Source organism: Asterias amurensis, chromosome 11 (genome assembly GCF_032118995.1).
Source record: "Asterias amurensis chromosome 11, ASM3211899v1".
NCBI lineage: Eukaryota > Metazoa > Echinodermata > Asteroidea > Forcipulatida > Asteriidae > Asterias > Asterias amurensis.
Genome location: NC_092658.1, coordinates 12,813,336 through 12,841,089, shown reverse-complemented (window position 1 = coordinate 12,841,089; position 27,754 = coordinate 12,813,336). Strand labels below are relative to the sequence as shown.

Here is a 27,754-nt window from a genome sequence, read left to right as displayed (position 1 = left end):
TCATCGAAGTTGCAATTTAGATGTTTAATAAAAGAATACAGCTGAAGTATTTTATTATTTGAGTGAGAAATTACCTCTCTCTAAAAAAATACGTTACTTCAGAGGGAGCCGTTTCTCACAATGTTGTATACTATCAACAGCTCCCCATTGCTCGTTACCAAGAAAGGTTTTATGCTAACAATTATTTAGAGGGAGCCGTTTCTCACAATGTTTTATATTATCAACAGCTCGTTGCTCGTTACCACAAGTAACTTTCTATGCTAACTTGATTTGAGTTGCCAATAGTGCCCAGTGCCTTCAACCAGCGAGAAACAGCCCACATTTGGCATCCATAAAGTCCAGGGTTTTAGGTCAGATAATTGATGGTGGTTAGAGTGTGATGTGTGATGCGTAATGCTTCCGGATCGTTGAGTGAAAATGTCACAAAGAATCAAAATAATTGTATTTCATGTTCCCTTCCTACCGCAGACCATGAAACAAAAGTACACACTAACTATTGGTTAATTCAAAAACCATGACTGTTGATTACACTACAAGGGGTTGATTTCACAAAGAGCTATGATTGATCTTAACTGTGTATCAATCTTAGTGTGATGTCACAATACAAATCACAAGTGATAATGACAACTCAGCTTAAAACGGATCTTTTATCGTTGTATCTTTGTGAAATTGAGCCTTGGGCAGTGTTAGATACAGGCCCTTAAGTTATGGCTGTGACTTTCTGGTTTTAGAAACAACGTTGACGAATAGGCAGCCACAGTGAGCTAGTCGAACCTACAGTCTTTAATCCTTGATTTGGAAAAAGCTTATTTACTACAGCGATCATACCCGAAGTTAAACAGATCTGTTAAAATCTTTAGTTACTTTTTCATCTATTTAGTTCCACAAAACCTCAAAAATGGAGAAGATAAAAAGATAAAAGTGATATTTGTTTTAATTCATATAGCAGAACTGTTAATGCATTTTTCTATGGAAACAAGTTGGTCGAGGTTTCATTTTGAATTTCCCATTACATCTTATTTTAGAACAAATATGATAAAAACCTTGGTAAATACAGAGCTGTAAATTATGAGAACATTTTAAGAGGAAAAATACAAAACTCACGCCCAAATAACGAATAGGTAAATAAAACTACAGTTTCTATTTCGTTCCTTCCATATACAGTAACAGTTCCATACCGATGCTTGAAAGAGAACCAGACAGCCCTTCTGTCGGTAACTGAGACCCGTTCTTGGTTGCTAACTGCAAATAAAAAACATGTCAACAATTGTGACAGGTGAAGAAAAATATGTGTTTGGGTTCGCAATGACTGTTCGCAATGACCGTGACAATGTTCTGTGTAACATAATTCACAGCTGGATTTAAAGGTATGCGGTTGATATTTTATGTTGGTGCTTATTTGGTCACTAAAAAGATCGCAGTAGAAATTAAATTGTTTCAGAAAAAAATTATAAACCATCCATATATATGTATGTTTACATTTCGTTCACCAAACTCAGGAAAATATACTGTGGGTATAGGCCTATTGAGTGCTTTTAACACATCGGTATCAGGTAAATATTCATTAAACAATATCCCAGAAGCAAAATTAACACCATACGTATGATTTTATTTGATTGTAAAGATTTGTATACTTTTAAGATAACCTTTGCTCTTCTTTGAACCAACTATAGAAGAGAGCCTCTTTCAAATATGTTATGTCTTGTAGGCAATCCATCGGTGTCCAGCTTTGGTTAACCTACCCTTCCTCTGGGTTTTTACTGTTTTTGAAGCTTTCTTAATATTTTTGCCAGAAATTAATGGCATACTTAACAAAGACGAAACGAGGGGAAAGGGTTGTTATGACACACTAATTAAAACCACTAATTAATTAATGACGATCACCTATCAAGTCATTTAATGTTTTAAATAGATGCAAAGGATATATCTTTATGGTTAAGGAAATGTCGTGTATGGATAATCACCAATTAGAGCATTTCCACAATTTTACTTTAGAGGTTTATTTTTGCAAGGTTTGGTTGATGGGAGGGAGCTCGTCTTTAAAGGCACTGAACACCTTTGGTAGTTGTCAGAGACCAGTGGGCCCTCATTGTTGGTGTATCCCAACATATGAATTAATAATAATAAAAACTGTGAAAATTACGACTCATATGGTCATCGAAGTTGCAAGAGAATAATTAAAGAAAACACACCCTTGTTGCACAAATTTGTGTGCTTTTCGATGCCTAAAAAGTTTCAGGCCTGACATAATGTGACCTGTTTCTCAAAAACTAAGTTACTTCACAGGGAGCCGTTTCTCACAGTGTCATATACTAAAGCTCTCCATTGCTCGTAAAACCAAGAAAGTTTTTATGCTTATACAATTATTTTGAGTAATTACAAAAAATTTTCAGAACCTTTAATGATTATTAGCTGTCACCGCACGCTGAGTGCAAATGGCGACAGAGGCCGAACATACCCACCAACGTGGTGACGGCATGCTTGGCAATAAGTTGGATACATCCAATATTAATGAGAGAAGCAAGACTCACGAGTCAAAGTTCAATTTTATAAACGACTCCTGCCAAAAGGTAAATCTCTCCCTCCCAAAAAGAGGGAACTCTCCCGGGGATAGCTTGGGAGAAATTCATTACACCATCGGAAATTCATAGCGATGCTGTGCTGCAGAGTCTATTAGAAATTACGGGTAGAGGATACACCGTGTATTGGGGCGATCAGTTAAAGGGCGCGTAAGTATGACATACCATTGCGTATCTGCGGCACTAGGAATGCTGCACCGGGTTGGAGTTGAAAATACTTCTGATGACTGAATTTCCTCAAGTGTGACAGAGGAGATGTTTTATGCCTGACTGCATGCATTTACCATGACTGGTGCATCAGTATATAAATACAGTATACATCAGATAGGCCAATAACTTACAACGTTCCTGCAATACGTAAATATAATTTTCAATGTCAACTATTGTAGGCAGCTGTTGGTGAGCGTATCGTTTAGCAGACCGCGACTGGCAGTGACTGCGAGTTTGAGAGCTGGAGACCGTTTATAGTTGCACCACTGCACTCGGTCCACCACATTTTACGCCATGGCTGTTAATGGAGCTCTTCCGGTTCTTGTCCTCCTACTGTATGTTGTGGGCTCTTCGAGATGTCAGAGTAAGTCTTAAACATTTCTTTGATCTCATATGAATGTATTCCAAGTATTGATGCTATTGAAAAATATAATAATCATAGAGACAATAATGTGCACTTGGCGTCGTGTTGATATAAGATGCCATCCCATCGCGTACAAACCCAGTTTGGATGAGTAGAATTCCTCTTTTGTTTACCGTTTCGAACGTGACATTTCTTGCTGTCTTCGATCTCATATCAGTGTATCCAGTATTGATTGTGTATAATATCATACTCATAGAAAACAAATATGCATTTGACGTTGTGTGATGCAGGATCCTATCCGCGCACAAACCCAGTTGGATAACTAGAATTATTCGTTTGTTTACCTTTCATTTCATTAGTATTATCATTTAAATTATGCCAGTTCATCAACCACAGACAGGGTCACTTCGGGTGCCCATGGATGAACGAATAGTAAACCAACACAAACTTTAGTATAGATGTTGGTTTAAAACATTTGCTTCGATATGAAGAACATCCTTTGGTTTATTTTATATTACCTAAATGTGTACTTTGTCGAGTTCTGTGAAAAACAAAATCAAAACTCAAATCACTCGAAGACATGAAGATTGTTGGACAGTTGTTCATATCCATACTGTGATTGCACTTCGGCCAAATTGTGTTATTGTTTTTATGGAACATCTAAAATATATTTGGTTTGCGGTAACACAATGTGTGTATCTACCTGCCAGGACGTCTAATGATTTTCTTGAATCTGTTAAAATCATAAAATAATTGACGGTAAAATTTATTAATTGTAATATTTTATGAGAACGCAAGACGGTTTAAGTGACCAGCCTCAATGTGCAGCCTCTTTAATTGAATATTATTTGTCTACAATGTCATCGATCGCTGCGTACAAAACAGTATCTCTAGACCAGTATCTGGAACTATGATTTCGCTTAAGGGTTCAGGGTATAGAGCCTGTGTGCGATACACTTTTACATAGGCCTTCTCTAATATACTGGTAAACTAACTGTTAGGGTAAACTTCATATCAGTGAAAAAAATTTTATAGGGCAGGTTTTTACTGCTATTTCTCCGCCATTGAATTAGATTACGCCAATGCCATCGATCGCTTCGTCCCAATCAGTATCTCTAGACCAATATGTGGAACTAGAATTTCAGTTTGGACGACCAAAGGTTTGACAGTCAACACATAGGTCCCTGTTCAATGGCCTCGTTGTAGTAACACATGCTTGTCCTCATTGATCAGCTGAAACCAGCACGTGTAGCAGCCTTTGATTGCGTCCACATCGATTAAAACAAAATGGGAGTATAATTATAATATATGTAAAATTAAATACCGCTGACAGTTATTTGGTTGAATCCTCCAGTTTTGGTTCTAAGTATAATACCTGTGTGTATGCTAATAACAGAAACCTACTCCTGATAAACTACACCATTCCACTTTTATTGCTGGGTGATTAATTGGACAACAGTTTCCTACGATGCTGTACTTCTGTTTGTTAATTTTGGTGAATCTTACAAATAAAATGCGTAATATTTTGTAAGAGCAAGCCCAAGTAAATCCACGTTTGATGATGGCTCACTACGCCATGTTGCTGCGTTATTAACTAATAATCTTACCAAGGACACCGGTACGGTCAATGTGTGTACTTTCATAGAAGAGGTCCAAAGTTAGAGTATCTATTACTTATAGTATCAAATCTTGCATAATTAGTTTGAAATATTCCCAATATCCAATATGTAAGTTCGCGAGTTCTTGGATTTCCCATAGTTTTCCTGTGTAGAAGTCGCGTCTTAAATCAACCTTTCGTATCCCTTCCGTAACGGCAGTTCATAATAAGTTTAAACAGATCATCTAATTATGAGCGCAATCTCGGCTGAAGAGCAGTGATTTCACTGCAGTGTGCCATCGATAGCACCGACCATGATCTCCTCTGTAGAGACAATAAACCTTATGAAATATTAGTAAATTCCCTCGTGACATTCTATTTACTATTTATGACATTCTGGCATGCCGTGCAACGTGCCCTTGCTCGTCCCGTGCCAGGCCAGGGACTCAAACCCACCATCAATCTTGGATATTTGACGCCTGGAACCTATTGCATCATAAGTCAGATCTCAAATACAGGCTTGGCATCACCAAATTTCCAGATTTACTCGTATGAAATACTGTTCGTTTGTAAATTAATGTGTCTTGCTTCGATGGACAAGAGTTATGAGAAATCAGTGTTTGGAAAGTAAGAGATGTTACATATTCAACTAAACTAAGACTAATCTTTGAGATGTAATTACTGTTTTTAACGTAGATGAATAGTTTAGAGACTGTATTTCATACATGCATGATTTGTACAAAGCCAAATGGAAGAAAACATAACAGTTTAAATTGCACTTTTGAATGTGAAGAAAGGGGACACATCTCAACGCTTGTTATTTTTTTTGTACTCTGTTGAATGTTTGTGGAAATTGTGACATGCAATGTAAAACTTTCCAAAATGACCAATGTAGCGTAGCTTGCCTGCCAGGAAATACCATGGAATGTACATGCTGCCTCTTTTTGTAAACAATAGTAAGAGAAGTTGTTGAGAGGACTAAACTATATAGATGGGAAAACGGTGGCTGTAATTTTATCTCCAAAATGTGATGAAGGAATGGGAGCTGGAAAATGAACTCTAAACCTTTGCAGGTCACTGCAGTAAGATGGAGGGTTATTCATAGTCACCGGAACCTGGGGAGGATGGGACTAGAGGCCCTTCCCGCTCTAGGATTTCCACCTTTAAAACTTCATTATGAAGAAAGTTATTTTTTAAAACTTGATTGTGAATAAAGTGTTTTATAACTGTCTGATCATCAATGTTTTACTCGATATCGACGCCATCGAGGGTGTTGCATGGTCACACAAAAAACCCACAAAAACACCCATATCATTATAAAATATCCTCAATACTGCAACAAATCTTTTTCAAAATTAAAGCTAATTTATTGGATTCTGAAGGTTTATACGACTTGCGGTTAAATTTCTTTTACAATATACCAGCAATGAATGCATCATCGGTATTGAACGTTCTCATCGAGGGTCCAATAAGGGCTTTGGTTCCGCTGGACACTCCAGCCTGAATCCCGTGTGGTTTGGTTTTAAAATATAGCCTGACTATAAGACATGATTAAAACCATTGCTGATGTCGAGGCCACACAGCCCGAAGGATGCCCGCATGAGGCAGGAAACCCAACACAGCTGGTCTGAGAATCGAGGGGTCCATGGGTCTTAGTACTCCGTACTCCAGGGTTTTGATTCACCCGGATCTGCCGGTGGTGGTGTGTCCGTCCACTTTGGTCCGGGCGAAATCAATCTTGGTCCGGGCGAAATTAGGACCCCAAATTCAAGGCAGAAGCTAATGCGAGGGGTCTCACCACGGGGTTATAATGAATTCGTCCTCGCGACTCGGTGGTGAATGATTTGAGCACAGACCCCCACGCCACAGAGCTTGCCCTTGGTTGGAGAGAACAAAGAGGCTTCTCAAAATATAAATCCAGTTTTTCCAATTAGCAGAAGATTGAGTTGTTAAACCATTTACTGAAAATGCATAAAAATATGTGTGGAAAACGCAGCTGTACGCTAATGAACTAAATCGTGAACTTAAACAAAATTCTACTGTAGTAACAGAAGGTCAGACCTGTTACATCAGCTTTACATAAAAGTATGACCTGTTGCCCCCTTTTTAAATAAAGCCCGTCGAAACATGGGCCAATTATTTCATAAGGCAGAAAATACTTTAGCAAGTTACTGCTAAGAAAAACATGTGGCACCAGTTGGATCAAACCTTATGGAATGGATGGATGTTTCTGTCCAGACAGATTTGTCTGTACTTGGAAAGTTTTTAATATACTTTCAGGCTTTATGAAATTTCACAGTATCTAAGCACGGCAAAGTTGAGCTCACCAGAATAAGGTCCGACCAAAATACCAGGACACATCACATCTGTGACTGGTGTGTCTCTCCCATTTTCTCTTAGCTGCAAATTATGTAGAGATTCTGAAAGGGATGTAAACATACCCTTCCTTTCAAAACACAGTATCCCAACTTCGAATAACCCCAACGGACGTATAATTATTAGTGAATATCCTCTTCACTGATGTGGAAGACAATGATGAATGGATTGGGGTAGTTGTGATGAACATAATATGGAGAGCTTGGGGAATATACTTCATCACTGCGCACCTGTTCTCGTTTTCTATCGTTCTAATCACTGTAACCCAACCGAGACTGGGAGGAAGAATTAGTCTGGCCCCTTGTTGTATTGTCTTCGCAAATGTTTGTTGTATGAATCTAGGGCTGCTGTGCTCATTTTCGGTACCTTATGGAGACCATGGAGGTACAACTAGACCAAGGACAAAACACACATGGAAAACAAAAAGACCCCATAAAGTATATGAGAAACTGTTAAGTGCAGGGACAAAGGAAAGAACAAAAGAATGTTCCGCTATGGTGTATTTTTGCCACCTATGTGCGTGTTAAAGGCGTAAACCAGTAATGACCACGTGGAGGTGGTGCTGTTTCAAATAAACGGCCGTTGTAACACAGCTTTTGTGCATAAACTGTTGTAGGAGGTGAGTAGTGGAAATACTACTTTTGCAGTCTTTTGTTACATCACCACTGAGAATTGAAATAGTTATGCAACAGATTAGGGGAACAAGTGGTTGGAGTTTGCCCGGAACTTTTTCAGTGACTAACCAGCAGGACCAGTCAGCTTATCATTTCACTGGCATGCAATCCTTTTCACTGGTCTGCCAGCCTTTCACCATGGTCTGCCAATTTTGTTCACTTGTCTACCAGCCTTGTCACTGGTCTGCGAGCCTTTTCACTTGTCTACCAGCCCTTTTTACTGGTCTACCAGCCTTTTTCACTGGTCAATATCTTAAAGTTTTCTTTCAACAATGTCATTTGCATTGGACTAATAATTTTAGCTCTAAATATAGCGATAGGCAACAAACTACCATGACTAGTTAAGAGAATTTTGATAAGTCCTTGGGTGTTGTAACTGGCATTTGGCCAGCGGGCTGGCAAGGGCATATACAGTACATGACAACGTGGGGCGGCTGTTGTTTTAAATACTGGGTGGTGGGTATACACGCACGACGCGTATTTAAAGGCACTGTTTCTGTAAGCATCAACAACTTACTTTTTAATGAGCATTGGAGAACCGTTAAATTATAAAACATTGTGAGAAACGGCTCCCTCTAAAGCAAAGTAGTTTTGAAGAAAGAGGTTATTTCTCATTCAAATAATGAAAGACTTTAACCGAGGTACTTTACTATGCATCTTAAAGCACAAAGTAATGCAACAAGGGTGTTTTTCTCATCATTGTTCCCTTGCAACTTCGGGGACCAATATTGAGTCCAAATTTTTCACAGATTTTTTTAATTTATTTATCTGCGAGGATACACCAAGTGAGAATACTGGTATTTGACAATTACCAAACGTGTTTAGTGCCTTTAACAATTGTTAATTGTAGTGGGTGGGAGACACGCCCCCTTGTGTCCTACTGACCTTGGTTATCAGATCGTAGAGAGACAGTGATGAGTTGAAGTAGGCTGCACTTGCTTTGATTGTCTTTGTTGTGACAATGTTTTGATAAAGTAATAATTCTGTTGCCCAGGCGACTGAGAGTAATGATTTAAGAATTCATCAAAGCCGATTTCAAGGACGATCTAGTCGTATGTGAAATGCGGAAACAATGTGCCTTTAATACCATACTACAGTGTGTGTGTATAAAGGACACGTGCCCGAGGCTCTTTATTGATTACAATAGCAATATTTTGTATCAGCTTACAGGGTATGTACGTTTAGTAATGACTCTGAAAACTAAAATTGCAAAAAAGACTGAATGGGTCAGCAGTGAAGCAGCTTAAAGCATTGTATTAAGTATTGTAATAATGTGAAATGAAATCGGGTTTTATGCCCCGAAAATTGAATCTGAGAAGCGTTACTGAATAACGCTTTTCAGATTGTGTATTCTTGTTAAGAATTAGTACTCTGTGTTGACATTCGCTCTGGATTTTCGGCGATATCTCAAAAACGCAACCGCCTTTTGAAATACCGTTTTCAGATGTTATAGTTTGATTTTCTATATTTCGAACGGTAAAACACACACGAAACTTAGAACCTCTCCTTAGTATCCTGATCCGACTTCTGGTCCCGTGTGGTGTTGAAACACAGTGCAAAATGTACACACTGCCCCAATAATGATGATGTCCGTTACCCGGAACCGGAACCAAAACTTGGAACAGCCCCCATTGACATTTATCATTGTGTTGAAACACGATCTTAATCGGTTAAGTTTTGAAATCCATGTATTTTTCTCATCTGTTACAAACCTACATACCACTACACAATGATGACAGGCCATAACCTGTAACCTGAACCAAAACTTGGAACACTCCCAATTGACTTTTATCATCGTGTTCAAACAAATTTGTACTTTTGAAATTCATGTCTTATTCTCATCTGTTGTCAATTATATCGAATTCATGTAAACTCATCATCTTATGATTTGCACCAGCAATCGCGATGATTGCTAGGCATCTCAGAGTAATGATGCACACTCATGATTGGAATGTGCTTATTTTACCATATCAATCATCTGTTATATACAACGTCACTGGCAACAGAAGGGATACCATCGCAGAAAGCCAATATGAAAATGATCCTCTCATGATGTTGGAGACTTTTTTGTTGGAATGACAACTTAATTTGTCTTTACATGGAGGGCTAACGGTATGATGTATTATCGGTTTGTGTTATTTTACACACACCCTCAAAAATAGATGCTTTATATGAGAATAAAATTGATACAAACAGTGAGTTCCAAACGCTTGCTGTGAACCAACCACAGACGCTTTCATAGAATTTGATGATCTGACTTTCACAAATGACACTGAATGATGTTTAAAGTTTGTCAGTGATTATATCATTGGAAGCTGTTACAACCAGGTTTTCAACTTCAGTTTGCCATTGCAATATGGTGATGCGGGAAACTCAGACAGATCAAGGCAATTATTGAGAGTTACAAAATACTGATCATCTAAGCACTTTCATAAAGACAAAATATTGGATGAGGTATGTGTAGGAAATAGTTATACCGCAGTTCATGTTCACCTACCAGATGTAAACACCATCAGTCTCTCAATGTCGCCATTAAACACTATGACAGACACATACTTTTTGGTGACACAATGTACCGTATTATTGCCACATCATCTGGTGTATTCCCTCGCACCCAACAGTGCACTTTTCTGAGTGTTCAGCTCTGTGTTTTAGCAATCAGAACATTTCATTTATGGTTTGTATTAATCATTGCTAATTGTCGTTGACATAAGTTTATGATGTGGTGTTGGAAGTTTAGATATGGTGTAAGTGCATTAATGGAATAATCTGGTTTGAACGATGTAACAGGAGCAGACTGTATTTTGCTCGAAGCGATTAGCAAAAGCCTCCCTTTCACACGAGAGCAATTAAGCAAGGGTTCATTGCTAAGATGTAGCATGGTTGTTAAATGCACCTCGTGCAAAAGCCTGCTAGATCAGTCATTTTTCTTTGTTCAACCCAAAGTTATAATTATAGTTACAGACATAAGTCATCAATTAAGAAACTAGTTACCTTAATCCTGTTCAAATTAAACCGAGTTATAGATATTAAATATTGTCTGCCCTTTATGATTTAATTTCGAAAGTTACTTCTGAATAATTTAGGCAATCATTGTGTGGGTTTTCAGAGCGTAACCACACAATACATAATCGTCCTTGGTGTGACGAAAAGGACATTAGCCCTGCCTTTAATAGATGAAATCCTTTGAATGTCATGGCGCCCTGTTGAGATCGTTAACCACAAAGAGACATGAACTTGACTTCCCGGTTATGATATGATTCCCTTAAAGGGAATGTTTACCTTTGGGTTTTTTTTTGACAAAACAAATATTGAGATATCGCTAAAAATTCGAAGCGATTATGGCCATCGCAGACAGAATTATGCGTAATTGGAATACTCAATCTGAGAAACGTTGTACTGTCAGGTACGCCTCACAGTTTTAAATTGTGACGATTAAAGCGGATATATTTCCCATTACTTCAAGGTGAAATGATTCTCAAAATGCTTTTTACCATCAAAAGCTGCTGTACTTCTAACAATGCAAGTATAAATTTATTGCCTTTTATTTGAAGAGTGAAATTGCGGAAATTTCAACCATCTTAAGTTACACCTCAAAACTTGGAATTAATCCAGTTGTGGGTCCATTGGGAATTGTATTTGAAGTTTGGATTCTGCGACAGTTTGACCGATATATGAGTAATTTTGAAACAGATTCCAGGTCACATTGACCCAGAAATTGGTGGAGGGGCATTTCAAAACCGACGGAAATTTTTGAAACACTTTCGACGGGAAAGCATTCCACATTTTTTTCAACTGACGGGAAAAAATAGAAACACATTCAGTGGAAAAGCATCGACGGAAATGCAGTTAAGCACCAAATCGATTCATGTCAGCCATACTTCAATAAACCTGTTTCATCAAATACCAACAAGCATAGATTGTAGGACATTTTTAGTTTTCAGACAAATTATCCCAGAGAGAGACAAGCAGATTCCTTTGAGGTGAACTTCACACTTGGCTTGAGGCAATATTTGCACAAAAAACTGATTCATCAAAGGCAACCTGGTTTGGAAATTGGTGGAAAATGTTTTTGTCGGTTGACATTTCCAGGCAATATATTCCAGGGATTCCCTCTACGTTCACACTTGACTGGAACCGTTAAATGCTTTGCAGCTTGCCCGAGGCAAAACTTGTAGCTTCAAACTAATTCATCGGATGCTATCTGGGGTGGAAAAGAAAATTGGGGGGCACAATTTGTGGTTTTATTTTTACGGATATTAATAACCGAAGGTTAGGTGGGAAGGTCGAGGGAAAAGTAATGAGTTCTTAACGGGTCTGAGGAAAGGGTAATTGCTAAGGCCCCTCCTCAGGGATCATGTCATATGGTACGTGGAGATATCAAACCTGTGCCGCAAAGAGTTGTAACAAAAGGGTCCTAAAGTTGAGTTGAGGTAAAGTACTTTTGTACGTTGGGGTGGTGCTTGACCCATTTTGGGGGGATAGTGTCCCATATTTTTTGTGATGGATGTATGACTTTGATGTGGCCCAACCCAATAAACTAATGGAGCCATTGCAATTACAGCTAGCATAATTTCCCCCCTACATTAATCAATCAACATGACACGAGAGTCTGAGAGAATACAACCTGTTGAAGATTATGAGATTAAGGAAGTTTGCCGACATTCCGCACTCTATGTTATGGTTATATCTGGTAAAGAAACAATGATGCCTATAAAGTGAACTAAATCACTGAAACCTAAATTAAATAATTAGGGAACTTGTAAACAAGGGCACTTGCTTGGGAACCAGAAACACCGGGGTTACACTCTTTTCCACGATAAGTGTTCTGGGTTCTTTCACGGGCACTACCAATCTTCAGAACAAACGGCTTAGTGTTTGTTTCTTTGTTTGTTTAGATGATCTTCCCGACAAGGAACTCGGCAAAGCTTTGAGATAAAAGCACAACCTCTCTCTTAAGGCTACAAACATTAATTGACCTCTATAATTAAAATTATGAATGGCACAAATCATAATTGTCAATGAGCACGACAATATTTCTTCTACTACTAGTCATTGTGAAACCAGCGGTTAAATAGCTTAGCAGGGTTCGAACCCGCAACCTCGTGATACGAAGTTCTGCATTATTATAAACCAATTGACGATTGTAACCTGGGTTAGTGTTCCATAATAATACAAAAGTATCTTGCTCAAGGACACAAGTGCCACACTCTGATAAAAAACACCAGAGTTTGAGTCCGGTCCACCAGTTTGCACGAGTTTCACAAGTTGAGCCATACACATTCTGTACATTGACATTGGCATTGACGTTGAATGAGCCATACATTTGCCCAGGGATCATGTTTACATCAGTTTCCTGCCGCAGGTACGCGCTCTCCCCTCCACTCTCACGAGCCTTCCTTCGTCACCTGCCTGTTTTGTTCGTATACTTCAAGGTCACACAACTTCCTTAGATTTACTTTTTCCTTCTTTCGTGTGATAATAGTGGATACAAGGGGAAGTATTTGTGCAGCCCACGACACATGCAAACTGTCACATTCAACACATGCATGTGATTAAATCCAGCCCCAGATGCCTATTTTTAACAATAATTATAAACTACTACCTTCCTTTAATGGTGGCCGCAGTACATGCCCGGAGAAGAAGGAACATTCGTAGTCACTAAAAATAGTATGTGTGCTTCGAAAAAATGCCAGTCAAAATCATACCCTATTAACAAGTGTACCAGCTCTTGGCGGAAACTCCTATATACTCCAAAGTGCCAATTCAGAATTGACCCGGAAGTGGTCCCTGTATAGGCCATATTTGTTTCCGGGTCATGACCAACCATTGGTCAAAGTCGAGACCTAAATATGACCTTGTTCGATTGGTTTCCTTCTCCAGGCTTCAATGTGTGTCTTGTTCCTTTATGTCCCATAGCCATAATGATACCTGATTATCTTTATTGACAGAGGCCCAGACTAATTTTACCTTCTAGACTCTGTTTGGCTATACATTGATTGGTAATACAAAATGGAATGAGAATAACAAATAAAGTACAAATAGAAACCTAAATCTTCGTTTGTGAAAGAAAGGTTCTGTCTGCGAGTAAAAACCTTCATAGGTGTATAGTGGATGTTGCATTTGCCTTGAGTTGATAGTACTTTAACAGAACATGACAATGACTTGCCTGGAATAGATTCTGTTGCTTCAAGATTGATGGCGCCAAATACAGGACACGGATTTCCAGCGAGCAGATGATGCCAAATTCAGACGTTTCGTAAGCCGTTTTTACGCGACAAAGAAAAACCAGTGCAATGTGTAAACGTTTTACATCCATGTTAAAATAAAACGAGTTATCCCTTCTAAATTGCTCTCGTGTAAACGGGGCCAGCGTCATCATTAGAAAATCAGGTTGGATTGCGTTTCTTTCTTTGTCTTTCATCTCTATGGACCCAGGTTCAAATCCCACCTGCTTAAAACAAGCGAACTTGCCCAAACTTTCTCATTCCATATGAAAACAATGTGAACAATTTGAGGTGACGAACTTCTCAAAGTAGACTCAGAATTGTTTCGATTGTAGCTTTAATTGGATAATCTACAACAGAAAACAGTTATCCAGTTTAATCGCGAACCACCACACAAAAGTATTACTCAATCCATCCATTTCCGCACTACAGAGCCGCCAAAATCCCACAGAAAGTGCGAGACTTTACTCGATTCGTGCTATGGAGTAATTGTCTTGACACTTGAACGATCGCCAGAGAAAGATTTCTGTCCCCAACAGTTGATGGATTCTATCAGATTAGAATGTGACATCCAATGGTCATCTTTGATCCAGCCAGATAAATCATGGTGCCCATTGATGGATCTTGGATCTTAATATGTGATCGATAAAAAGTGACATCAGATATGGAGATGTTTACTCTAATCAGTGAGAGCCTTAACAACGCCTCGGCAAACATAGACTTTTCAATCGCGGACAAACTAAAAACAAGAAACCCGAAGGACTTCGATGCTTCCAACTCAGTCCGTGTCCGATTTAGTGACTATGTCAATAACGACTTCATCACCTCGTTATTATGGATTGACGGATTGCTGGCAGTGGTCATTGTCTCGTAATCATATCCGCAATATCACTTATTCATAATTTGCTTCGTAAACGATTGAAAAGGTATTTCTTCTCTGCTATCCAGGCTCAAATAGTGGTTGAAACCATAACCTCTTTGCGGACTCTGAAGGGGGAAGCCCTGTTTCGACCACAGGAGTAGGTTGCAACCTACCCCTGGTGCCAGTAGATTTGGGCTGATAGGTCCAAATCAGTTAAGTGTAGCCCTCACATTGAGTTGGTCGTCCGGCGATCTCTCATAAAAATTGTTTTTTAAATATCACTTGTAAAATAATGGTTTATTATTAAATAATGAATGTAACTTAACGAGGAACTTTGCAGGGCCTTGATGAATATACAAAAGTATATATAAGTAGAAATAAATGAAATAAACCAGTGGAATTGTGCACTTCAGTTGGTAACTAAAAACAAAACATGTTTATTGTTTTGTGGTTGTAACTTGGGTAATGATATTGGGTACTTGAAGCTCCAATGTGGAAATTAGTTGAGACAGACTAAAAATACTCTCGGTAATTAATTTGACGATAGTGAAGGTCAAGTGCGGATATATACATTAATATGCATGTTGAAGGATTGATCTTGGTTATTGTTTGGCAGGTATTGTTAATCCTGATTCATGGCGGGGATTCTAAGCTGAGGGACTCTTGCCCATCACTTCTCGGTCGGGAAAACAACAAACGATTAAAAGGGTTACGAGAAATTTAATTAGTGTTTGTGTGTTTATTGGAAGAGTGAAACTAATGCATATCTTCCATGGTTCAACGAAGCACACTGTTAAAACCGAATGTAATCGACTCATATTTGATCAGATTTTTTGATTGCTAATTTGTTTATATGATATATCGCCTAACATGATCACGGCCGGGCGGCCATTTTAAAGTTATAAAAGGGATACGTTGCCACCTACTCATTGGGCTGATACAGGGTTTCTCCCGTCACAGTCTGTAAAGTTGTTGGGCTTGGGTGCCATCCACTATAGGGGCCTGGTTGGTAGAGCAGAAATGCACTACATTCCCAATTGTTTACAAAGCATTATGGATGAGTGCCTGTCTCTAGAGCTCAAGTGTCATGACCGGGATTCGAACCCAGCACTTCGGCCACTCGGCCACGACACGTCACACAAGAGCTGTCCTCGTCAATGTTGATCCATTTAGGCTTTGTTAAAGTTCTCGAGTTAAACGAGAGTGTAGACATGTTCAGTCAAACATTGGTCCCATCAGACAAGACACGTTTATCTTGTTCTGCGCATTATTGCAACAAGGCACTTCCATTATTGATCTGCGCATTAGGAAAACAATCTGTTTCTTGATCTGAGCACTATTAAAATGGATAGACTGTCGACTTTGATCCGTAAAGTACATGTAATAATAAAACAATGCAAGGGTTTAGCATCTTGATCTGCGCATTTTGAAAGGAGACAATTCCATTATTGATCTGCGCATTAGTATGATAATCTGTATCTTGATACCACAGAGTGATACAGACATTATTAAAATGGACAGACCAACAATGCATGCCTTTGTGATCTGGATTGCGCCAAAACATGATACAATCCTTGATGCTTTCCATCTATCTGTAGCAAAGTAAATCAAGTATTGATGCACCATTAATTTGAATGATGAAGGAACTCCAGTTCTGTTAATGGAACTAAAGTAATCCTCGAAAGTTCTTTGCTCTGTGAGTCACAAACATCCAGTAGAAAACACACATTCTCAACAATGCATCCTTGTGGAGCATTTCTTTTCTTTTTTCACTTAACATCCTCCCGTAGACTTTGTACACAAATTACCTTGTGGAGCATCACATTCTTTAGAATTTAATCATGTAGCCTTTTTTTCTCTTTTTTTTTGGTTTTTGCTCTGTCTCTTTATGGTGCCGAAAATGAGCTCAGAGGAGTTTTGTGATACAGAACAATTGTGTGGGTTTTGTAGGTTTTGTAAATGTGTAAGTTACTCAAAACAAGGCTATTGGCCACTCTTGGTAAGGGTTGCCAAAAGCATGTCAAGTTCAATGACCAGTGTATTTGATAGGTATGTCCATCTTTCTCATAAAGATATGGAAATCCAGTTTGACCGCTGCAGACTTTCGAAATCTCCAAAATAAACTTTGAGTTTAAAGATTATGTTCTTATGGGCAACAAAATTTTGCAGAGTCGGAAACAGACATGCTTGGCTCAAATCTGAATATCAAGTTGACCGTTTCAGGCTTTCACGTAATCCCAAATAAAGCATGTATAAGGAAGATTTAAAGTCTTTTGTTTGCTGCGAAACTTGGCATGAACATAAAAACAACTGTTTGGGAAACAGGCGATGATGTAAAAGGCTTTAACCCGTGATCCTAAACTACAGCCGACTGTCTTAGACTTAACGATAATTTGAAATAAACCTTTCTTGGATTTAGTGTTTAGACTGTTGACATTGTGAAACTAAGCAACAAAACTGTCAACAAAAACAGCATGACTCTAGAAAATTTAATTTATAAAACTAACCATTTAGACTTGTTGATTATTTCAAAGCTTTCCTTGATCCGAACCTAAAACTGACTTTTTAGACTTTACAATCCAAAAAAAACCATTCTTGAAGTGTTTAGAGCCTTGAGGATTTTGGTGAACTTGGCAACAAAACTGTCAACAAAAACAGCAGGTCTCCAGACGAAATTTGTTTTGGGTTTATAATATAAATTAGCCATTCAGACTTCCAGATTATTTCAAGGCTTTCCTTGATCCGAATCTAACGGACTGTTTTAGACTTGAAGATAATGCCAAATTGATCATTCTTGAAGTGTTTAGTGTCTCGAAGATGTGAAACTTGGCAGCGAAACTGTCAAGGAAAACAGTAGGATTGCGGACGGGAATTGTTTTGCTTGCAATTGAACTAATACTATTAACTATTCAGACCTTCAGATTATCCAAAAAGAGACCAATAATTTAGGGCTGGATTAGAGTGTTTTAGGGAAGTTGTACAGCATGCAATCCAGGGGTAAGCCTATCTTCCTCAATGTGGGTTAAAATTGCAAACCAACAACAATATTCACACTATTCGTAAATCATTTTGTTTGTTAAGATGTTGTTTGTCAGTTTAATAATATATAATTCAATTTATCATCAGCAAATAAAATGTGATTCATCTTTTAGTGCTGAGATCTCCCACTTCACTTATGTCATCAAAGGACTGACTAGCCGAAAACAGGTGGAGAAACTCAGCAAAACACCCCGGCCAAGAACTCGCGTCGTTCACGGTCGACATAGAATGGCTTTCAATAATTACCATAAAATTGACAAACGCTTTCAGGAAGTGACTAATCGGTTGAGTGCGTTGCAAGGTGCTGAAAACTTGGAAGGAACTTAGAAACTATGGATCTCCGGGTTAAGAGCCTACAAAGTTATCTTTTCTTGATGCTGTTTTGTCCCCCACCCCTCCCAGTTAAATTTAGGGATTTTCAGATGTTGAAAAAGGCTGTACCCCGTCTCGCATCGTTGTTTGTTGATACATATTTTAAATTACTTCCATGGCAACCACAGATTTTATCAGAGACTTCCCCCTGCCCCCCCCCCCCAAAAAAAAAAAAAAAAACAAAAAAAAACACATCTGTTGAGTTCATCATCCGAAACAAGATGTGTGTCTTTTCTCACCAACATGCCACAATCACACCCCTGTTCACACTGGGCATTTGATTAACTCAACTTAATAATTCAAAAGATAATCTTTCAAAGATAAGCCAACGGGACATGTGAAGACATCATCTCTCATTTTAATATCCTAATTTCTTATGACACATGCTTTTTCGGAAATATGATGAGTCGCCATTCGTCCAGATTTGGCTAAAAAACAAGATACTCAACACTCTACCCGGGAAATACAGTCAGTTCTTTTTAATTATCAGTTTCACAAAAACAGGATTGATACCAATTTGGTGTTGCTATTCGTAAGGTGATAAGTGTTACATTTGGGACATTTTCAGGAACATGAATTAAATTTGGTGTTTTCATCCAGTGAAAACATCAGATTATGCGGTTTCTGCCAGAAATATGTTTTGAAGGGAATGTGTTAATAATTTGATTTGAAACCTTGCATGTGGATATACAATTAACTGCAAACTTGAGTTATAAATTGACATCATGGGTGTTGTCATATATAGATGTTAATCAAAGAATCAAAGTGTATATTATAGGATGTTAGAAAAGTAGTAACTTCTGCAACAACAATTACTATTTGTGTTATTTATGAAAGCTGTTCGGCTTCTCTAAACTTCGAATTATTACACAACCAATATTTTTAAGAGCCACCATAACCACAACTCATAGAATGTCCATATGGTTTTTCAGAAAAACAAAGTGTTCTAAATCAATATGGTTTCGAATCGACTTTTACAATTTCATTGAAGATTGCAGAATCAATCAACTTGGGTGCTGTTTTTTCTTTCCGGCGGATCTTTTCATCCTTCTAGAAGTATTTAGGAATACTTTCCTAAATGAAAAGACAATAATGACCGTACCAGGAGGCAATGACATATCTCACCTATGTTCATCATTTTCCAAATAACAGATGGAAGGACTCTTGACATGTGACCTGCCAGGAATCTTGACAACATTTTAACATACATTAAATGTTTTTAGCCGTGACTGGTTGATACCTTTTATCCTGAAATCACATCAGAGATATACAAATAGGGCTACCGCAAACCTGGCCTACTCTCTTAATGTAAAGAAGCGAAAAACACCACTCTTTACATTTTGAGTTGTCCCTCACCTGGTTTTTTAAAAGAGTTGTGGTTATTTTACTTTTTAGAGGGGTTTCACTCCAGGACAGAGTTTGGAAGACCACTCAAAAAGATGCAAACTTCAATCTAAAAGAGTGGAAGACCACTCGAAAAACAGTTGTCCCTATGGCTCTTCAAAGAGTGCCTTTTCACTCTTTTGTATTTAGAGAGTATATTAGACTTCCGCCACACAGTTTCAAGTTATACTTTTCCTCAATACATTTATTTATTTATTTAAACCACAGTGAGACCTTTTTTGGTTTAGCAACTACAGCTATGGCTACAACTGTTGCTCAGGGTATTGTTATGGACATCCCAAGACATGATGACGCGGCAGTCTTGTCGTAGCCGTAGCCGCTATGTTGGATACGACCCAGTTCTCATTGTAGTAACTATTGTTTGTAAGGATACTGGAGGTAACATTTTGAGTTCAATGTCATCTTTTTAATACTGCTGGAAACAGACCATGGAGGCCGTGTCTCCACAGTCATTTATAGTCTTTGTGCCCTTACAAAAGTCATCCCTATGGTTTTGCAAATTTGAAAATGGCCTTGCCCTCGCAAAGACGAAATTCCAGATCAAAACGGTTTAGGTTCTAAAAATAGAGCGCCTCTCTCTCAATATTGTTGTAACATAATTGTGTTGTTCATGTTTGGTGTTATCTTCTTAACATTTGACATTGAATATCATTTAATAACAATATTTTCATTGTTCAGTTTGTCTCTGTCTTTATTGTTTTGTCCGTCGTCCATTGTCCTGTTTTTCTCTTTGTTCGTTTGTTTGTGTGCTTTGAGTATTGTCTGTAAAAGGTTGGTTTAGTGTTCTATATAGCTTCGACTTATTAAGCAACCCTGTACTGTTTTTTGTTTCACTTAATTTAATATAATAAATTATTTTATATAATATGATTTACATATGGGAATAGAACGTACATAATTAATGTTTTGATTGAATTGAATAATTTAGCATATATACGAAAATGGAACGTAGGAGCACATACCATCTTCTCAAGAATATGTGTTAGGCCTACGTAATGATTTTACATTAGTTTCAGACCATTAGCGGTTCACTGGTTGTAATGACTACACATTATCACATGTGGAAATTTCATTTAGTGTTAGCGACCTTTTTATGAAACTGATTGCAGTGGGAAATACATGCATAAACAGGACGGAGGCAACAGCCACATTGTTTGTGCATTAAGTCAAATCAATTAGGCCTGTGGCCTCTGGATTTTTTACATATTTGTGGATCATCAGTGGTCATCTAGAACGCTGTGGGTCTCAAGCCTGATCAAAGATAAATTCCGATCAATGGATCGATCGGTCGTTTGCATCGTATGATCGGTCTTTTGCATCGATCGTTTAGTCATTTACATCGATCAATCAGTCATGTGCATCGATCCATTCATTTGTCTTTTGTGTCGATTGATAAGTCTTTTGATCAATCAAACACGTCCATGGCATTGGTTAATCAGACTTTTGCCTTGATCACTATGTCTTTGACATGGATCTATCAGTCCTTTTTTTTCCAGACCGATAAGTCGATGCGAAAGGCCGATATTGGTGTTGCCACTTTGGCGTTCCATCTCGGATCTCCTGCGGTGATGAGCTCATCTATTTGGGAACACCCCTATGCCCAAACAATGAGGTATTAAAGCAGTTAACCTGTTTTGGTGTAAATATTTGCCTCCGTTCTGGACAAGATTTGATTCCTTCCTTTTAGTCTATAGTTGGCCTACCGGAAGACTCTGTCATCTTCGGATTGTTGTCAATTGATGTTTCATCTGCGATGGGGAAATACTGTCAATTATAGTTTACAGTATCTCCCGCTTGTAATTGTTCAGTTCTATACTATTGTCAATTTGGTGGTTTTTAATTGTATCATGTGTTGTCAAAGTCTTGTGTTTTCCCTTGGAAACAGAAGGAACACTTTCTGAACAATGGTGCCGATGGCTTTTGTTTTAACTGCACTTGAATGTATTTCCTTCCTACGGTAAGCTAAAGGAAGGATTTCATTCACTAAACCACAAGTTATGTTCCATATGTAACTTCAAAGATGTGTAAATTATCTGGCTTCCAACAAAGCCAGGTCTTAACCCTCTTAGAGGTGATTCCTCTCCTCTAAGGGGATCATAGAAAAGACTGACAAGGTTGTGTCACAACCCAAGATAACTTCTCCTTTGTATTGTTATCAAAGATGTGGGTGTGGTGTAACCTTGGTTGTATTTTGGTTCTACCTACCTCGTTTGGTGACACAAGGCGGCTCAATTACAATTTGGCACCTGTTGTTCTCGATGTTTTGGAAAGGCATTCGTGATCGAAACTTCGCCTGTGTTGAAAAGACAGCTGGGCCAATGAGAGTGACCGCTGAGGTTATTTATGTGCACTACTTTTTACACACCAAGAACAGCTATCATCACGTAGTCTGCCTCATTTCGCCTCAGAGAGGGCGCTATTAATTGTGTGACCTCATGCAAGGGTTCTATGGAAGTGATTTCGTCAGAGAGCAATTTGGTTATTAGCATGAGGTCATTCTTAAATTGGAAATAATTACTATCCTTGGCCTTCTCGATTTATTTTCAAGACACACATCTTGAGTATCCTCAAAAGTGCAGTGATGTATCTTGCTAATTATCTTAATGGCGCGACCACTCTCTTCATAATTTAGCTGCATCCACGTGTGGTTCCCAGACTACCCCCCCCCCCCCCCCCATCTCTATCCTACTCTAGTCCATCCACACTGTCACCAAGTGTCGACAACGATGACTCAAGAAACTATGAGTCACTGTCTTGGAGCGTACACTAAAGCACAATTCCAGGGAATGGTTTTTGAAGTCCACGGAAGGTGAAGGGTATCGATATACAGATGTATGGAATTGATTTAGGAATGTTTTGGGCTAAATATAAAACCAAGGGAAAGGTGGATATATAAAAGGATTGGCGTAAAAGGGATTTTATCTTGTGGGTAGGGGTCCACTTTTAAAGGTGAAACTTCCGAAGCGTATTGATGTGGATCAAGGGGAGAAATTGAACTGAACGCCGCAGGCAAAATATGAAACTTGTAAAAACATTGAGCAGAAACTGACGTACGGACAGCTGCGTTGCAGTGAGAGAAAAGAGGTTTCTTTGTACGCGATGATGGGATGTGAATTCGATGCTGAGAAAGGTCGCTTGATAGAGGAGGGATGTTTGATCATTATGCTATAAAAATTTCATAATTAAAAGTCAAGGTGAAATTAAGAGTGGTTTAATTATATTTTTAGTATAGATTGGCAGTAAATAAGACATGTCTTCCGGTCACATGGAGTCCTAGACTTAAGGGACTCTGGAGCGGGTGTTTTCCCGTGTCAAGTTCTCCTTTAGCTAGACTTGTGGACAAGTCGTTTGTCACGGTGATAGCCAAATGGCTCGCGCAACTAGCTCGCGAAACTGATGCAGAGCCATTTCGCTATCACCGCGAAAGAACAAAACGGCTTGTATATCTACTCTTTAGCTCGTCCGGTCGAGACCCAATTGCTCATGAACTCCAACGTGACGATAACCTCACCCAGGCCGACATATCTTAATTTACATGTCACAACAGTGATTACATTAATTGATCAACTTGGACAGCTTATATTAGCTTTTTGTTTCACAAGGTGTAGGCCTTTGCGTGGGGCTGCGTCTGATTATCAGGGATGCAAAATGACTATCGGGGAGGTTATGTGGTTATATACAGGACATTTTTGTAGCGGCCAACTCTGCTGTGTTGAAAAATTGACACTCTGGTTCCATAAAAGTAGTTTCTATGTTGGAACCTTAGGGAAACTCAAACATTAATTCTAATATTAAATAAGAAGAAACTATAAACTATACTGGGTACAACCATGTGTAAATCTCTGCTGAAAAGAGCCGGTTTGGCCTCCAATATTAAAGTTGACTATGTGCAAACGGGGAGAGAAGGGGCGAGTATAATGTGTTCATATTTAGCAGGCATTTTGAGGAGCTATCCTCTGCTTTGTTAGAACAAAAATGGAAACTTCGATTCCATAAAAAAAGGTTTTCTCTAGTATCTTATATACTGTTGGTTTATGCGAAAATTGAAACGAAAGTCAGCTATGTGCAAACGGGGAGAGAATGAGTAAGTTTGTTAATTTCTACAGGCACTGATTTGAGCAGCCAACTCTGTCGATTGAAAAATTGAAATTTCTGTTCCATAAAGGGCTTCATTTATGAGTTTCTTGTAGTATTCACCAATGGGAGGAAATAGTTGATTTATAAACTCATAATTTCGAGTGCAAAGTCTAGTAGCTATTTTCAGAATCATAATTTGAATGATTTTACAACTTCCAGTATATTAAAATTACATCCGGTCTCTGTGTCTGTAAATAAATGTTGGCTTATTGCCAATAAGTACTTTATAATGGTGACTATTTAATGTAAAGTTGACAGGGGTGCTACATGTCAAAAAAGTACGAGTCTCTTAAATCCCTCTATGGTTCTGCACCTGATTGGCTTATACGGCCCCATGGTTTCACGCGTGCGCCCAGCCACAGTGCGGTAATCTTCACATTTTCTGAAGCAGAACTTTAAAGGAAGAAGAAGAAATAATCTGAGGGTTGCTGATGGTTTAAAGGCAATGTATGCTTTTTGGAACCGTTCGATTGTTTTAATCCTATTTAGTAAGTGTTTGAGAATAATTGGTAATTGGATACACAATCTGAGAAACGTTTCTGATGACAAAGACGGACGTTTTTCAGATTCAAAATGTGTGGGATATAATCTGAAATCTGTTTCCATAACCATAATACCTTCGAACTGAAATGATTCTCAAAATGCTGTATACCATCGAAAGCTGCTCTACTTCTAACCAAGTAAGTTTGTATTGCCATTGATTTTAGGAGCAGCTACCAAAACGTACAACTTCTCTTTAAAGCAATCGCTCAACATCGGTAAACAGTATTGTCCAAAGGCCCACACTTCGTGTATCACAACTTATATATAAAATAACAAACCTGTGAAAATTTAGGCTCAATCGGTCATCGGAGTCGGGAGAAAATAACGGGAAAACCCACCCTTGTTTCCGCACGTTTCGCCGTGTCATGACATGTGTTTAAAATAAATCCGTTATTCTCGATATCGAGAATTGTTTTAAATGTTTTCTCAAAAAGTAAAGCATTTCATGGGGTAATATTTCAAGTGAAGTCTTTCACCATGTATACCTTCTGTACACCCTGTAAGTTGTTTGTAACTGTTCCGAAAGTGTCATATGGCTTTAAACGAATATTAAAGCAACTTTAAATTATAACTTCAAATTTATTTCTGACTTAATTTTCACTATTTGATAGTTGCAAATTATTATTTATGGTTTATTAAAATACTGCAAATACAGAGGCTAAAAGCCGAAATGAACAGTTTACAAAATAAATAGTTAGCAAAGCGCACTCGCAGACTTGAGCGTCCTACCAGTAGAAAATAAACAGTTAAAGAAATGAAGACACGACTGAATGAAATTGTGCCGTAATTCCCCCCTGTTGGTTTCTAAAGATCAGGTTTGTTAAGTCGTACGGACGGGTACTGAACCGTTCTTCCGTAAACCAGCATGGTAACTTTATATCCCATGGTTACATTACAGAAAGTTCTCTAGTAGTATATAAACATATGGAGTAATGTGTAATATTAAACAGTAGCCATTACAACCAAAGGTTGACAACCGACAAAAATTACGTAGGATGTACGCGTCATCACTTCCGGTTAATGTGCGACGTTCTGTATTGTTTAGACTTGTGAAAGTCCCTGCGCTATATTATAATAATAATAACTTTCGATTTATATAGCGCCTAATAACTAACACTTAATTCTCTAGGCGCTTTACATTAGTGCCCTGGTCATAGGGCCAATAACTGTATATTGAAATATATGGGACTCGTGACTGGTTTTAATAACTCGTACATTGTGAAACCATTGAGGAACTTCAGACTCTGGAACCAGATTTGGACTTGGCGATACGAATTACCACAAATGCACAAAACCTACTCTTCTGTCGACACCTTGAATATATGTAAAGGCCTATAAGAAAGATTTTCGGATCTACAAAACTATGACTGAGGTCGGGACGTCCCTGTTTCAGAAAAACTGTTTTAACTTTGAACCTAATGGGCTTAGACGCACTTATAGGCCTACACGCGTTTGGGTTGGGGAAGAAAAAAGAGGAAACGAAATCGCGCGGTTTAACCGATCTCATTATCCGAATAAACATGGGACTAATACTAGTCTACCCCCCCCCCCCCCCTTAACACCGTCCAGCCACCTCGGCAGACAGTACTACTATACTCGTCACTGTAAACCAGCGAAGCATATCTTTTAATCGTGCCATCTGTTCTTATATGAAGATAACACAAATCAAATACGACTCACCCACGTGCTGGTGGCCACGCCTTGAAACATTGAATTTACAATCAAGGATGAATTTATTAACCGTAATAATAAATTTAATGTTCCCTGCCAGTCTACCAACCCAGATGTTCAGCAAAATCGATTAATCCCCTTTGATCGGAAAATGTTTGAGCTCTGTTCTTCAGCAGTTGTTTTAGGTCAACCGTATCAAATATCATCATTTCATATCAGTAATTAAAGTTCGGTTGACATTAAAGTTCGGATTGAGCCGGACTTGGTATCAGCAGTTTTGAAAAACGTTGATTGCTGGGTTTCCGGTCTTCCTGACCCAGAAATGCGTCTGGCCCAATTCGGAATTTGGGCCAATTTGGATAGAAGATATAAAAATCTTTACTCTGAATATTACACCGTCGTCGTCGGTTCATAACTGTATTGTATTTTTGGATGCATTTTGCATTTTCATCATACTGTTAATAGAACAACTTTGTGAATTTGTCGCAGTCCATCCCCATTAAAAAAATAAACAGACAAAATCGATCCTTAAAACAAAATAATTTATTTATTGGTTGTATTAAAACAGACGAACAGGACAGATGCAACGGGAACCAAAAAGCACACGTTTATATTAAAAGTAGCTAGTAGCTGTGTTCCATTTAACCCGAAATAGGGTCATGAAGGTCATATTGCGGGTAAGCGTGACCCGTTTTCGGGCTCACATAGTCCAAAGCACAGTTTAAAGAAATAAGATATGCTGACCAGATTAAGGTTTATACCAACCTGTGAAATACCTCTTTACATGTACATTTTGTATATAACTGAACCTGTTCATTTTTTGTTTCTTAGCAGAAATATGTCGAAAACATATTTTATACACAAGCAGGCTCTAAGAATTTGGGCCGAGGATATAGCTCATAATCCTGGTTGACCCGACAAAACAGTTCATGCTGACCTCGACCCTGTCTGGGTCAATCTGACCCAGCTTTCCTTTTTGGTGCTGTTCTGTAGATTACTGGTTATTCCAACTTCCAAAAACACTTCTGTCTGGATTTTATTGGCGATCCTGAGTTGATCTAAAATCCTGGTCGTTGGATGAACTCGCGAATAGTTCCCATTCCTTATGTCTGGGATGACATCTGGTAAAGTATCACATCTTGGAATCATAATCATCTTGAAAATTACTTCCAATCTTTACATGATTGGTTTGCGTGTCTGAATGATTGCCTTAAAGGGAAGGTTTGGTAAAAAACTAATGGCAATACAAACTTACTTATTAAGATTTACATCAATGGGAAATGATGAGTGGATTATAAAAGTCAAAAACCGTGGACCCCCTCTTTAAATTTTGGTCACAGTTGTTTATTATCAATAATCATAGACTTAAAGGTATACGTTTGGCAATCACTCATACAATTTATGATAACACAAACTTACTTGGTAGATCATGTTTCGATAGTATAAATCATTTTGAAAATCATTTCACTTCGAAGCAATGTGGTTATGGAAAAACACATCAGTTTGTAACCCAGCCAATTTGAATTATTCGTGCATGGACATAATCGCTCTGGAGTTTCGGTGATATCTCAAAAACGCAAATGAAATAAAAGTTTCACAAGTTAGTTCTATTGTATATAGATTATCTGCATATTTATTTAGGAATGAAACAATCGAACGGTTCCTAAAACTAAAGGTATTCCCTTTAAAAGAATGATAC

The 27,754-nt window shown here is 38.3% G+C and overlaps 1 protein-coding gene across 4 annotated transcripts in view; it reads left to right on the top strand.

Annotated features, from left to right (window-relative positions):
- Positions 1-1,201: 1,201 nt before the first annotated feature.
- The window catches only part of LOC139944385 (uncharacterized), a 67,962-nt gene continuing 41,409 nt past the window's right edge, over positions 1,202-27,754 (top strand). For 3 of the 4 annotated variants that reach the window (XM_071941394.1, XM_071941393.1, XM_071941391.1), the window contains exons 1-2: positions 1,202-1,367; positions 2,969-3,153. In XM_071941394.1, coding sequence (XP_071797495.1) covers positions 3,084-3,153 — 70 coding nt within the window. In that variant the 5' untranslated portion in view covers positions 1,202-1,367; positions 2,969-3,083. Of the gene's footprint in view, positions 1,368-2,607; positions 2,730-2,968; positions 3,154-27,754 lie in introns of those variants that run through there. The other variant, XM_071941392.1, reaches the window with a different exon arrangement.